Source organism: Phoxinus phoxinus, assembly GCF_949152265.1.
Source record: "Phoxinus phoxinus genome assembly, chromosome: 2".
In the NCBI taxonomy this organism is placed as follows: Eukaryota; Metazoa; Chordata; class Actinopteri; order Cypriniformes; family Leuciscidae; genus Phoxinus; species Phoxinus phoxinus.
In genome coordinates, this window is record NC_136877.1 from 10478485 (window position 1) to 10494323 (window position 15839).

The 15839-nt window shown below is 38.1% G+C and overlaps 2 protein-coding genes across 8 annotated transcripts in view; both read right to left on the reverse strand.

The window, feature by feature from the left end:
- LOC306989869 (sodium/potassium/calcium exchanger 3) overlaps positions 1-15839 on the reverse strand; it is a 164321-nt gene that overhangs the window by 123546 nt on the left and 24936 nt on the right. The window lies entirely within an intron of this gene.
- The window catches only part of sipa1 (signal-induced proliferation-associated 1), a 53688-nt gene that overhangs the window by 26744 nt on the left and 11105 nt on the right, over positions 1-15839 (reverse strand). For 5 of the 7 annotated variants that reach the window (XR_013795745.1, XM_079595874.1, XM_079595872.1 and 2 more), the window contains exons 2-4: positions 4728-6355; positions 1943-2067; positions 1104-1292 (exon numbers count right to left, since the gene is read on the reverse strand). Coding sequence is in view for 6 of the 7 variants with exons in the window: in XM_079595874.1 (XP_079452000.1) it covers positions 1104-1292; positions 1943-2067; positions 4728-5847 (1434 nt within the window). In the remaining variant the exon portion in view is untranslated. Of the gene's footprint in view, positions 1-1103; positions 1293-1942; positions 2068-4727; positions 6356-11494; positions 11663-15839 lie in introns of those variants that run through there. The other 2 variants (XM_079595875.1, XM_079595873.1) reach the window with 2 other exon arrangements.

Consider the following 15839-nt stretch of genomic DNA (forward strand, 5'->3'; position numbering starts at 1 on the left):
TATCAGTGTACCTGTATATGTTCAAGTTTTGTTTCCGTTAATCTGTCTATTTGCGGTCATCTATGTGATAAGCAGTATGCAATGTTGATAACAATTAGCTTCTAGATGATACATTTATTTTTTACAGTCTGTTCGGAAACATGTTATCATTGAGGAAAACAACACTTTTCAAGCCTATACACATGTATACATACATATATAAGTTTGGAAGAATTAAGTTTTTTTTTAAATCTTTTTCAGATGTAATTTATTCCTGTGATGCAAAGCTGAATTTTCAGCATCATTACTCCAGTCTTCAGTGTCACATGATTCTTTAGAAATCAATATGCTGATTTATTTCTCAATTACTCTGAATTGTTGTTGGTGCTCAATTATTAATAATAGTTTTTATTATCAACGTATAAAACAGTTTTTGGTACTTAATATTTTTGTTGAAACTGTGAATTTTTTTGTTGTTGCCATGATTCTATTATGAAGAGACAGTTCAAAAGAACAGCATTTATTTCAACAAGAAATCTTTTGTAACATTATAAATGTCTAAACCCTCACTTCAATTGAATGCATCCTTGTTGAACAAAAGTATTAATTTCTATTGTTTATTAAAATATCTTACCTCAAACTTTTAAATGGTAGTGTATCACGGTTTCCACAAACATATGAAGCAGCACAACTGTTTCCAACATTGATAATAATAAGAATTTTTTTTAGCAGCAGCAGCAAATCAGCATATTAGAATGGTTTCTGAAGTATCATGTGACACTGAAGACTGGAGTAATAATGCTGAAAATTCAGCTTTGCCATCAAATTAATAAATACATTTTTTAAAATATATTACAATTACTTTTGAATTGTCATAATATTTCACAATATTAGAGTTTTTACTGTATTTTTGATCCAATAAATGCAGGCTTGGTGAGCAGAAGAGACACACATTTTTAATTATTCCAAACTTTTGACTGCCAGTGTCATAAACTCATATATATATGTATATCCATACATGCATTCTGTGCGCACCTTATTTCTATTAGCGTTTCAGTAACCTTCAAACACGAATTGTAAATTCACCAGAATGACAAAAAGCAGCTCAATGTAAAATCCCTTACCCCCTGCTCATCCAGTTTAAGGAGTGTGTCTTTGACTTTAGGCGAAGTGGAGGCCAGTCTGAGGCAATGTAGGTTGAGATCAGGCAAAATAAACTCCAGCAGTCTCTTGGGTGAAAGGCCGCGTGGCGTGGTGTGACGTGCTGCGGAGGGAACAGACTCCTCCAGGATTGAACCTCTCAGGGTCTTCAGCTGCAGGAAAATGACAGGGACAAGACCGATTCATGAGAGCAAAAGACATAATGTAGACTTAAAGGGGTTATATCATATACATTTTATTTATTTTTTCCCTGAGGTTGATCATATTAGTCGTGTATTCAAAATTATATAAAGGTGCAGCTTTAAAACCTCATAAAAAAGGTTGAATTTTAAAATGAACCTAAGAGATCATAGTAGCAATGTTTCTAATTTATTATACTAATTTATTTTTCTGTCCGTCAAAAGTTAAATAGGCCTACATATCTTAATCTATGTAAAGTACTGGGTTATGGCCTGAGGACAGGTGCTTTTAGAGGTAGTGAGTAATAATGTAATGCTATGTGTTGTTGTTGTTTTTCTTTAAAGAGAAATTTAAATGAAATGGTACATTTGTGTATGAATTTCCTTGATGTGATCTCATTCACTCTGAAAAAAAACTAAACCTTAACAAACAAAAAAAAAGTGTAAAAATTGTCTAATTTCTGACCATTTTTTTCTAGTGGAAATTATAGCAACATAAGTTGACCTCAAGGAAAATATAAACATGATAAAGTATAGGACATAACTCCTTTAAACGAATGAGTGAAAAGGTTTCAAAATGTCTTTATCAACTTATTCTGTGTGTGAGAGAGTCTTGTGTTTACTTCAGTGGTCCTGAAAATGATTCTGTAGTTGTACTGGGACCCACTTGATCCCTCTTTTTCCTCCCTGCGAAAACTGACAGCCACTGGCCCCAAACGGTCGTCGATGCCAAAGAAATTCTGATGGTCTGGTTTACAAGAAAGAAAAGATGTTAATAATTAATACAAAATATTAACAATTAATATTTATGATTCTTTATGAATTAACATATTTGTCAATGTTCAGAACTAGATAGCCAATAGCGCTTTGTCTACGTCAAAGCCTGGCAAAGCTGCACTTTACAGCTTGTTACAGTCTACAACTATTTTTATAGTTGTAATAAAAATGAAGGATAACAGATTCCCCCCTTTAAGATTTAATATGCAACTGTTTATACAGTAAAACAGTCAAATTTTTTGTAGTGAAACGTGTTGTTTAAAAATATTATTTTTTATTTATGTGCATTGCATCTTTTGCAATCCTATCCTAGCATTTGATTAGACAGAAAATAGAATAATAATCTGACGTGGAGAATGAGTCATCAAAATGGTTAATCTGTCCTCTCCGCTTGAGAGCTCTGCATTTGCATCACATTTGATGTTCAGGGGCCTTTACAGTCAGAAATATTGGTCTTAGAAGACAAATAAATACAAAAGAACAAGAAGGAATACAATAACAGTATGTTGGTTTGACAAAGCAATAACAGACATGGTTACAACACTGTCAGAAAAAAAGTACAAAGCTGCACCTTTACAACAGCTTGTCACTGGAGCTAAAAGAGAAAACGTTGTACCTTATCTACCCCTAAAAGGTCAAACTCAGTTCCTGGAGGATCAGTGTCCTGCAGAGTTCAGCTCCAACCCTAATTAAACACACCTGGACCAGCTAATCAAGGTCTTCAGGATTACTAGAGAGAGATGTGCTGCGTCCCAATTCGCATAGCCTACTATCCGTCCTAAATAATATTTGAGATTAAAATTAGTGTGTCCCAAATCGTAGTATGGTCTACTTATTCGGGTTAGAATTCGAAGCGCAGATCTGTGCATGCATGCCATAGATATGTATGAGTAGATGTCACATTCCACCACTCCAGACACATTGGCGCGCACACCATATTGCAACGGTCAGCGTGTCGTCACTCACAGTAATAATCAATGATGCCACAACATTACTGCGCAGCTGGTTGTGAAACTGCCGAGTTTTAAATCCCCATAGAAATGGGATAACCTTTCGCAGGTGAGAATGTGTTGGTTTGTGTTTTTATACTTATTAACTCAATAATCATGTTTTTACTATGGTACTTTCAAGGTATGGTACATTTGCATGTTGGACGAGGATTCAATTAGAACTACAAACATGAATAAAATGTGTTAATAAACTATAAACATGGCGGATGTGCAAGTCCAACGGTTGAGTAGAAAAGTTTAGATAAATTGGTTTGAGTTATTATATCTAACTTAACACAAATATATGTATTCAATGTTATACTCATTATATTTAATCTGCAACAGCATTGTGAACTTTTGTAAAAAATATGTTTGGTCATTAAATTTTAGACCTGCGTAAAGACCCACGACTGGCGGATCAACATGCAACAACATTTCTCTCAAAAAGGGTAGAAAATTAGTTTGAATATGGAGAATTTCCACTTTGACAAGATGGTTGACAGGGCTGTCTAAACGGTGACAGGATGTACGTAACTAAGCGACAGAGCTGTACTTTAAAATGTTATATCCCAGAGCTTGCCTACTCTTTTGCCACACACTCAAAAGTATGTACTTTTTCTTCACAAAAACAGTACATGCTTTTAGAGCATAGTATATGTACGTGAACTGGAACGCAGCAATGGTCTTATTACTTACAATTACAGCCAGAATTTCGTTCAGAGTTGTGCAACAGTCAATCACTGTTTGCAGATACCATAGAATGAGAAGTCCCGTAAACTGAATCATACCTGTTGCACAATTGTCCGTGACTTCTCTTATAAAACAGTATTTTTTTCAGTGTAAACTTAAAAAATAGATACATTTCAAATAATTGTCTAAGAGCAAACATGTTGAAGATTAGCCGATGGGCTGTCAAGTCATTAAATAAGGTACTTCCTGGTTTATTCAGTATAGTAAAGCCTCTTCTCCATTGACATCCTTTATAAAAAATAAAAATAAAAACTCCTTCCCTAAGAACTGCAGCATTAGCAGGCTTTATACTTTTTTATGGCTAAGGTTGCAGTTTGCCTTCTAGTGGCTTTGGTAGAAACTTCCAGGGAGGTGTCCCTCCAGGAGCAGAGTTTGACACGTGTGCCTTACAATGTTTAGTAGTACCTCTTAAGGCAGGGGTTTCCAACCACATTCCTGGAGTACTCCCAATACTGCACGGTTTGTATGTTTCCTTTATCTGATACACGCATTTTAGGTCTCGAGTCATGAGCTGATGATCTGAATCAGGTGCGATGGATCCAGGAGACATGCAAAACATGAAGTGTTCGAGGGAGATATACCTTAAGATAAGTTCAGTTCCAACCTTGCTCAACACACCTGTCTGCAATTATCAAGTGCTCCGGAATATCTTAATTAGCTGCTTCAGATTAGCTGTTTGATCAAGGTTGGAGCTGAACTTTGCAGAAAGGAAAAGGATTGGGCACCACTCTTTTAAGGCTAACCCCCAAGCTGTTGTACCCCTAAAAGTAACATTTTTTGCACATTTATTCTGAGAGTGAAGTAGACTAAGCTATGAAAACGAGTATAGCCTATGATATGTTTCTTCAAAAAGAGCAAACAAGCAAAAGTAGTTCGCTACACACACCCTCACCTTTCATGTAAAAGTACTTGTGATAGTAACGAGCCCCAAGGTCTGCATGCTCTATGAAGTAGTTACTTTTCCCCTGGGGCTGGACATGGCTCTCCCTGGGCTCCTCTAGTACTGAAACAGCATCGTTGGGGCTTTGAAGACTCCTCCACCTGCACCTGCTGTGCAGGCCAAGCCCCACGCTCTCCTCACCACCCATCTCATTCCGAAAGTGAGGACAGCTGAGCAGGAGATCATTATCATTCCCATCTCCTTCGTCCAGCAAAGACTGCTCTACATCTTCTGAACTAATCCCACTTCCCGTGCCACTCCCTCCACCCTGAGAAACTGAGGAAGGTGTGGATTGAGAGAGCGGACGGAGTTGAGAGGCAGCTGACGCTCCAGATGTGATGTTCTTCTTGCGCCCAATGCTGTCCCGATTAGTGGCAGCCTCCGACAGGTCGAAGAGGATACTCTGTACGTCATAGTGTGCAAAATTGCGCACCCAAGCACCGCCTGGGACTTGTTCACAGGGAAAGTGAGTGGCCTGCGGAGGGGACGGTTTGGCCTTTTTACCGAGCCCCTCTGGTTTCGGGGGCTTGACTGGTTTTGAAGTTTCTACTGCTGGAGAACAGTTTGCTTGATACAAGCCGTCCACCTCAGGAGGTGCCTCTTGCAGCCCCAAAAGAAGAAACGGATCTCTGAAGCGCAAGGCGTTGGGACTGAGAACGCCTTGTTCTTCGGCACCAGGATCTACGCACTGTGTCTGTCGCTCCAGTGAGGAGAGGCTGCCGTATTCTCGGTGGAGGTACTCCCCCTGCCCCGCAGACAGAGTTTTGTCCCCCCCTGCTCGGAGCAACTTTCTCCCGACCTGTCCCGTTGAATCCAAATCGCCAAGGGTGACATCACTGTTGCTGCGCTGCATTATGTGTCCACGACCCACTGTCCTCAGATTCAGTGAAGCTGTGTTGGGTGTAACGTTGTCACAGTTTGTTCCCTCTGGCTCTCTCCTGGGGGGCCATTCGGACAAGACTCGTGTCCGCACACTACCACCATCCAGCTTGGGGTCATAGTTCACTCTCGCTAGGGGCGGGCGTGGACTCTGCCTGCGGAACTTGCGGATGAAGAGATCATCTGACTGCATGATGCCCTGATGATTTGAAGTTGTGGGAAGCTCTTACTTTTCAGATCCCCTTGCCCCTTTTTCTTACGTCTCCCCACCAAATTACTGCATCTGTGTGAATAAGTCAGGAGTTTTTGAGGAACTTAAGTGACGGACACAAATGTTTCTGTTCTAGCCATGAACACCTAAATTCTCCAGCACTGCCAGCAGAACTCAGTTCAATAGATTCCTCATTCACTAAAATATTCAGAAGGGCTGAGCGCAACCTTCTTCCTTGGAATAAAATAACAGCCGCGCAGGCTCCAGATAGGATTTCAATCTCTCATTAACCATCTTAAATTCTAATACACAACAGTACTCTAATCATTAATGTTATAGGCCAAACCCCAGCTTGGATTAGAGTTGGACCTCCTATTGACTCCCAGTCTGGTTTATTCTGAGTCAGGTACACCTCGTTGTGACTCTACGTTCATGGCCAACCACAAGCTCTGTGCCCTTAGAGACCACGGCTGCATCCTCCACTGAATTCCTGAAACACAATGACATGTAGGTTATTAATAGGTTTTACATGATAATAAATGTTATATAGATAGCATTGTTGTAAAATACACTTTGTGCTTGGGTTGTAAGGCAGTACATTTGATTCTGTGGTAAATTCTGCTGTACTGTTTATACTTTATGTGCACATATCTTGACTTGCTTGAAGTTATTTATACACTGGGAGATCTTGCAGATGAAGAGATCATCTGATTGCACGGGTTAGGGACAGGGTTAGTAATTCCACCTACTTCAATTTAAATTTCTTTCAAAAAGTGTTAACCTTCCCTAGCCAGTGGTGAACCCTGCATAGGCAACACAACCATCTGCCTACGGCGGCACTATAGGTCAGTACAGTACAGTACACATACACAGACAGCTGGTTGGTCTTCGTACCACTTACCAAAAAGATTAATCATCTCTAATCCAGCTTTCTTTTTTGGTGAAACTGCCAAATTAAAATGTAACCAAATGTGCCCCATTCCTGAAATACACACACTGACATACTAATGATTTGTTTTAAATAATTTAGAAGCAAGTTGGTTTTGACTAAGGCGCTGCACACAATTAGTACAACGACAACAACAAAATATGTGCAAAATGCAAAAAACATTGAATGTATACATGTAGGTGTGTAACTGGGCATGTAATACCTGCCACCTACATAAATAAATCTAACAAATAATGCACGTCTTGCATAAAAAAAATCTAAAAAAATCAGAGGCCTATCTAAATGCTAGCGCAAACAAGATGTGGCTGTTAAGGTAGAACAGTTTTCATTTTTATACACTTCCTTTCAGTCAAAAATAGCATACAGACTATGCCGTACATCAGACCACATCCACCCAGCTGACCTGCACAATAGCTGCTCTGCTCACAAGAGGAGGAGGCTTCCTGCAAACTTTGCCAATACATTGGAAAGTACTCATAAACTATGCAACATTGTTTGCCAGGTTTTTTTAACCCATGTTGCATGATTTCTTTGCCTTATGATTTGGTCTGATCCCATCCTCTTTCAGAATCTCTATCTCTACATTCTGGTTTGTTGGGTAAGGAGGGAGAGGAACAGACACATGCATGATAAGTTAACTTTGTTTTAATAAAATCATTCAGAGCTACAGTCTACTCTGTCAGATGTAGTGTCACACATAAAGTTTGGCGCATGTACACACAGTAGTTTATTCAGCAACAAAATGAAATCTCATTTAAATTATTATGCCGCCGATTGGTCAAACGACCTTGAATACTATGGCAAGCAGATTTGTCTTTGAATGTCACCAGTGTGTCACCAATGTAATTCAGTTTTGACAAGTAAAAATATAATTAATGTGCTCTACAACTACATTTAAGGCTATTTAAAAAAGCTATCTTATTGAATTTTTACTGATAAAAACTTAATTAGCAAACATGCAGTTGGAATAGTTCAAAATGTCAGTTTTGGATATTGGCAAAAAAATGTTAAAAAAAATGTTTTTAAGTTTATTAAAAAAATATATTAAAAATTCTTTAATCTATCAATCCATTTTCAATGTAAAACTAAATACTATTGTGCAATTCACAATTTGAGTCCAGATTACAGCAGATTCAAGTGTTAATGCTCTGACTGCAACTGATTTAACTCCTGCTACACAAGGACTTATTTCTTTGACTTATTCACTGCCCACAACGCTTAACCGCCTGGATGCAATTACCATAATGAGTTGAATAAAGAGCTCTAAAATGCAATTCTGACTAGTAAGAATTACTATTGTAGATGTCTTTAATTACATTTAGTAATAATTCATTTGATGATACAGTGCCTAAAATAAGTGAACACATGCTAAAGTTGACTAAAAAGAGGAATAAAAATGCCTTAATGCCTTGATAATAATAAATAAAAAAAGAGGAAAACTCCGACCTTTAAGGATGCCAATTTTCTTTGTGAATAAATAATGTATCGTAAATAAATAAATGTTCTTCCTTAAAATACAGAGTGCATAAGTTACGACACCCCTATGTTAAATTCCCATAGAGGCATATATTTTTATATATATTAAGGCATTAAGATCAATTTCCAAAAGATTATTTTTTATTCTTCTTTTTATTCAACTTTAGCATGTGTGTGTTCACTTATTCTAGGCACTGTATCTATAATGCTACTCATAATTTCACTTGTTAAGATCTTAAAATTATTTCTAGTTATAATAATTCTCACTAAATGTAATAATTTCAGATATGTTTCATTTGACTAGTAAATATAATTCTACTCAAAACTGAATTATGACTAGTTGTAATAGTTTTTTTTACAGTTATTACAGTTACTGTTTCTGGCCATTCTCCAAATTAAATTGTAGTTACCACTGTAAATCTCATTTTGACTAAATAATCATAGTTAAAAATGAAATTATAGATATCTACAGTTAATTAAGTAACTTAAGCAAAACATGAATGTGATTTTTTGTTTTATTTCTATTAGACAGCTTGAATTGAACTTAAGTTATAATTATTATGTAAAAACACAACTGCATATATCGAAAATAAAAAGCAAAACAAAACAATGGAAGTCAATTCAGACAAGTGAATTACTAGTAAACATTGCATTGTAAATATCCCCCAAATGAATTATTACAAAATCGCATTTTCAGATATCTTCGATGTGAATTATTATATAGCTGAATTCTGCTTATTAGCCAATACATATCCGATACCATGACTGATTTATTTCTTAACCAGTTTATTATATATATAGCCTACTTCACTAACATGCCAACTACACAACAATGCATTATAAAATGAAGAGTAAACAGAGTCTATAGCTAATATGGGGGATGCACAGTATTGTATTTGTCTGACAGATTTGACAACAAAGGTCCATGTCCATGCAGATACCAATCCAGGTATAGAATTTGTGCATCACAAGTAAAAACTGCATTACAAATATCTAAAATGACACTAGTCCAAACTGAATTACAACCAATAGCCTAATGCATGGGAGCTTTTTAGGATACAATGTCTTGTTAACATCAACACTAAGGCATGTGTTAGTGGTGCTCAAGCACCTACTGTAAATGCCCTTTTCTGCGTCATAAGTGGATTTTTTTTATTTAATTATTTTATATTTGAATTTTTATTTCAATTTGGCACATGGCATCAATTCCCAATTAAGTGTGTACCCGAAAACTGCATTAGGTACTACCGCACGAGCCCCTGCCCCTCCCCCCTCTTCTAGATCCTCGTCATAGCCACCAGGCAAATCAAGCGGAGCAGCGTTCACTGGTGACAGCCAGCAAGGTAACGATAGTGTTGTTTACCCTAAGCTTCGCATTGTTTGTCACAGCTGTCAAATTAAGCCACTATTGCAATATCTAGCCTATATAGAGCCAGCCTAACTAATCAATAGCCCTACATTAAGGCCTACATTAACTCAAGCATGTCTGGCGTTGGCATAAAATAGCTTAGGCTAATGGAAAATACCACCAACATTAATAAAAAAAAAGAATGCCCGCAAAATTCAAGATATGAATTTTGTCTTTTATGTTTATATGACATGTTGAGCAATATCACACGAGCAAAAGTGCTTTTTTCACGAATATCAGCACGATTTCAAATGCAATTTTAATATTTTAATTATAATAGCCTACAACAGTTACACAAACAAAGTTGATATTAATTTAAAATTTTAAACACCGTAGTGTAAATTTTGACTGTGTTTGCTCTATTTCACGAACGAAAATACTTCCGATCAAACTAGCGCCAACATGATCTTTTTTTTTGTTTTTTGTTTTTTCTCCGTGCAAATGCGCACTGAAAACCCTTGGGTAGGATTAGGGATGGGGAGTGCGTGCGTATTACGCCATAAAGTGCGTATCATATGCACGCGAAAACTGCGTATCAAGCACGCAAAAACTATTTTCGGCGCATAAATGGCACGATAACATTCGTCATATAGATACGCACTTTCATGAGGTCGGGATTCCTGCATGGTGTTTCATTTATGAATTAATCAGCTGCTTTGAACGAATCAGTTAATTAATGATATTTGATTCTATATTCAAAAATGTACATTTAAAACACTAATTTCACAACATTATTCCTGCAATTCTAATTGTAGTTTAAGGCATAAAGTAATAATAGTGTAGTAAAAATAAATAGTAGCCTAGGCTAATAACTGTCAGTCATGGACAACAATGATTTTGCTCATTTAGCCTACCAATTCCAGCATAATGCCAACTAAAGAAATATGTATTTAGGCTAAATAAATAAATACATAGGCTACACACCGGTAAATAAATATGAAAGTAATTTAAAGGTGTTCAGTAGCACTAACTTGCGCATCCGCCCCCCAAAAGAAATTGTTAGCGTTTTGGTCAGATGCAAAAAGCAACCAATATTTCATAAACATAAAACAAAATATACAGCTAGACACAAGTGAGGCCATTTGGGGTTCTTACAAAAAAAATATTTATTATGAACTTCGCCCTCACAATTCTGTTCAAAACTGTTAGTTTTAGCTCCATTAATGTTTAGTGTTTGGACCTAATAAAAACAAAAAAAAACCTTTAACGTATAAAGTAGCCTATATAGGCCCCATCATGTTGCAACATTTAGGCTATAGGCTACTCAATGGATGGCTCTACACGTATCTACAGATGTCTGGGATAAACCTTGAATATCCACTGACCCTAGAACCGCCCCTGAGTAGGCTATATCATGTCTTTCTCAGCATCATTTTTGTGCTGATGTGCCGTTTCTTTCTTATGAGCATCCATGCACATTTCATCTTAATGTCGCTAAAAAGAGGGCAGTGTGGATGAGCAGTGAGAGCTGTGTGAATAATCTGCCTGCCTCTGAACAGACTCGTCTACGCTAAAACAAATCTATATTATTATAATTATTCCACAAATATGATCTCTTTACAATAGAATTAGTGTTTAGATGAGCAGTTCATTTTCATAACAAAGGCTGCTCGCACGATATGAATCATTTGGCTGCTACATGCCAAGCGGAACAGGACGAAGTAACCGAATGAACAAAGAAGCAAACGAGCACATCCTTTCTCACTAACAGGACGCTGCTACTGTCTTAATGCCGGTTGCATCAGTGGCATTTGGTGTCACTCGCATTAAAAATAGCGGCGTCGAATGAAACTCACCAACAACAAAGCGATGTCTGACAGCTGTCTAGTCTCTCATTCCCCTCGCGTAATTCTTGTCGAACTGGCGTCTTTTATGCTAAACCTAGCTCGACGAATATGCCGTTTTTGCACAGCGACTTCCTGTGATTTGCAACCCCGAGAACAGGTGCAGTGGTGCAGCGAGCCCTTCCGATGCGCGCGCCAGTGAAGCTCTAATACGCGAGCACTGCGGTGATGTATTTTAAAGGTGAACGACGAGGATTTGACGGTTTCATCTCTCTCTCTCTCTCTCTCTCTCTCTCTCTCTCTCTCTCTCTCTCTCTCTCTCTCTCTCTCTCTCTCTCTCTCTCTCTCTCTCTCTCTCACACACACACACACACACACACACACACACACACACACACACACACACACACACACACACACACACACACACACACACACACACACACACACACACACACACACACACACACACACACACACACACACACACACACACACACACACACGTCCTGATCTTATTTCACACTCTCCTTTCTAGAAATAGACAACTTTTTCCAGTAGATTTAGGGGCAAACGCACACTGAGGTAATGCAGCAGAATCGAATGCCAGACTGAAACATTTAGTGTGAACTGCGTTGTGCATTTGACAAATTTGGTTATTTGTACTAGGCTACTGCGTCCGTTTCCTCTTTCTGATAAGATAAAGAACTGAGACCCCATTCTCACTCCACATATTTAAGTGTCAGTTTCACTTCCAATTTTCTAACATTAGTTAATGTACAACTTTTGTTGATATGATAATTTGAGACACATTTGCACAAGGCTTTCGTCAACCCACTCACGTCCTCTGGTATACCTAATCAATTGGGCCTTTTTCATGTGGCATGTTTCTTTTTTGTCATTTATGTTTACACTACATAAAACATTTAGGATGCATTATCAAACATTCTAAATATTTAATAGAGTCAATATGATTATCCTGCAGCCTCTGTATTCTCTCAACTGTTTTCACTTCCAAGTGCATCACCTGTTAATGTGGGTTCAAGCTAGATTAATTGATAGCTGAAATTAACTATCTCTGTTAAAACTTTCCACTTTCCCACAACTCCAACTAGAGTAGTGTTTTAACTTATGTAGGCCTTTTACTGTTTGAGAGAGTAATACTTTGATAAGTATCTGTTGAGAACATTAATATATGTTAACAGCATATGATAGTCAACAGCATTTGTATACATAAAAAAGAGAATACCTTTCAATGCTGTTTAAGTAACAACTAAACATTTGCATTTGCAACAGGGCACAAAATATGTATGAGCAGGAAGTTGCACATAGCTTTGTTAGCTCTCGGTATGATCCCTTTTTTATTCTGTTTGGTTAAAAGCTATATTTGATTTAGGATGAAAGATCTACCACTCAACTTATAGGGTCAGTGTTGACTGTGGAAACAAACATGACAAATCTCTTGGCACAAACCAAAAAAGCTCTTAGAGGCTCTTGGAATATATCAATTAAAAATAAATAAAATAAATAATTTTTGTATGGATTTAAAAGCTATTTCTAGGCCTACAATTTGTAAACGGACTTGAAAATAATTCTTAAAGTTATAGGTTGAAATAAAATACTGAATATTCTAAAAACACTTACAGCATTTACTGAGGATTTGTTGACTAAGGGAATGCAAATTAGTTTACTAATAACAATCTATATGCTGTGTTATAGTATATGTTTATTATGTTTTTTCCCTCCATGTCCCAACACACATACTAACAAATTATATGCAGTCATTTTTGCCAAACTGTTATGCTTTTGTAAATTGCAATGACCCATAGGGGCCTATGTAAAACACTTAAACCATATCAAGTTGCCACAATACACAGCTTGCTAAGATGCACAGTGTTTCTTACAGTTTTAAATTCCCTATATGCAGTGAGGGATTAAAAAGAGAAAAGGCTTAAACAGTTTTAGTATTGAGGGCTTGAATATTGTCCTTACTGAAGGTTTTGATGCAGCATCCAAACTGCACCTAATGGAAATACATATGTTCCCTATCTGTCAGTCACTTCGACATTGTGTCGGGTACTGACACTTTGGGGTTGCACTTGGGAGCCCCAAACACCTCTGATATTGTGAGAAAAAGCCAATGAGAGTTGGCGAGTGGAATTTGCATGTGCCACTCCCCCGGACTTACGGGTATAAAAGGAGATGGCATGCATCCACTCCTTCAGGTTTGTGCTGAGGGGCCGAGAACGTGTGCCAGCCATTCAGCGGGGAGTTCAATGTTGTGACAGGAGGTCACTTCGACGTTGTGTTGAGTACTGACACTAGGGGTCCCAATGGAAAGCACCACAACAGCTGAAACGAGTTACAAGGTTTTGGGTGGTGCAGGCCAGTAGCTTGCCGGGTAACAAGTGCACTCGCAACATCGTAACCTTTCCAACACCACACGTAAGCCATGTAGTCCATCGAACAACGCGGGGACAGAAAGGACAGTACTTACAATGGGAACAGGTTGCTTCAGTCAGTCTTTTGACCTTTTCTCTTTTTTTTAAGGTAGTACTAGAGAAGTGCTCTTCCTCCTCGGTAGGGGAAATAACACTACGGAGATCACATCCTGCCTGAGGAGAGGTTTGTGGATTACCAACCGGGAAGTAGCAAACTACAAACCATAGAAAGTATGTAAGATCGACCCCATAGATTTCAACCGAGAAAAGTGAAGCCCATTTGAAGCACTCACTTCCTGATCTCCAGGCGAACTGCACAGGCTCAAACTGAGCTTGACGACGTAGATGTGACGTGAGCAACGTGTCTGACAGCTGTCAGTCTTCTAGTAGCTGTGCCGAGAGAAATCTGAATCATTCCCTTTCGAATCTCGCAGAGACGGAGAGCGTGAGTATTAGCTGTGCATGAGCTAGCAGCAGGAGCAACTTTATCACTCTCTGTGGGCTACTCCCTTCACTTTATCGGACTTTATGCCTCCACGTCCCCCCGATTGCTTGCAAGCTTCTCCGCCGGTCTATACGGTAATTTCTCTACAGTGCGACAAAGAGTTGCGTGGTTATGACGCAATCGTTAGCCTATTTTTACAAAAACGGCTTCTACGGGGCCATAACGTATATACAAAGTAATGGAGCCTTTTATACACTGTCGTGTTTCTTTAGAAATTAATAATAGACAAATGGAGTCTTTGGACGCCTCAGATGTAAAGTTATTCGCTGTCAAAGTGACGCCAAAATGAATGGGAGTCAATGGAATGCTAACAGCAGGTGAAGTTCTGCTACAATGGCGGCGCCCGGGGAGGCTTCAGTTTCCGGCGGATGGATTACCCCCTTCCTATAAACACAGTGACTGATGACAGAGGCGGAGCTCTGCCTAGGCTAGGGGAAGACATTAGTTTACCGACAGGGGTGCGACCCCTAGTGTCAGTACTCGACACATCGTCTCATTCCCTCCATTAGGGAACAGAGGTTGAAATAGTAACCAAGACTTTCATCTGCAATGACAAGTTACATGTTACAATACTCTGACCCTATAAGTTAATTTACATTTTGGATAAGTGTTGACTGAGTAGCCTTATTTATACTCTGGAAAATCTGTGTAAACAAACATGACAAATCTCTGGGCACAAACATAAATTAAGGTTACAATATTTTATGTATTTATTTATTTATTGCCAAAAACAGCTATTAGATTCTCTTGGAATATCTCAATTAAAAAATAAAACAAATAAATAATTGTTTTGTATGGGTTTAAAAGCTATATCTAATGAAATGCAGTATACCTTCTTTTGAACTAATTTGTAAAGGTTCACTGTGTAAACATTAGCGGCATGTAGTGGTGAGGTTGGGAATTGCAACCAACAGAAGTTACGGTGGCCGACAGGCAAATATCTGTCTATCTATGTCTATCTATATCTATGTCTATCTATAAATATCTATATCTATGTCTATGACAGAAGAGAGTAGCCAGTGGAGCAATGAGGTTTCTTTACAAAGATAAATTAAGAAATTAAGTAAGGTTCACTTAATTATTCAGTAAAACGATTATTCGCTGACTTTAGCTTGCTTCTTTGCACGAAGAACAACATAGTGACGAAACACGTTTGGGGGCCATGGTGGCGCAAAATGGCTATTTCAATGTAAGGGGACCCGAGGTGAATGTAGATAGAAATGGCTCATTCTAAGGTAATACAAACATATTGTTCATTATATAAGGTCTTTATACACCACTGAAAACATAGGTATGTATATGATATTGCATTTCTGTCAAAAGAGTCTGTTAGCCAGACCAGATTTAGACTTGGTCTATCAGGGCAGAAACGAAAGTTGCTGCTCTCCTTATGTTTTTTCGTTGTCTCCGG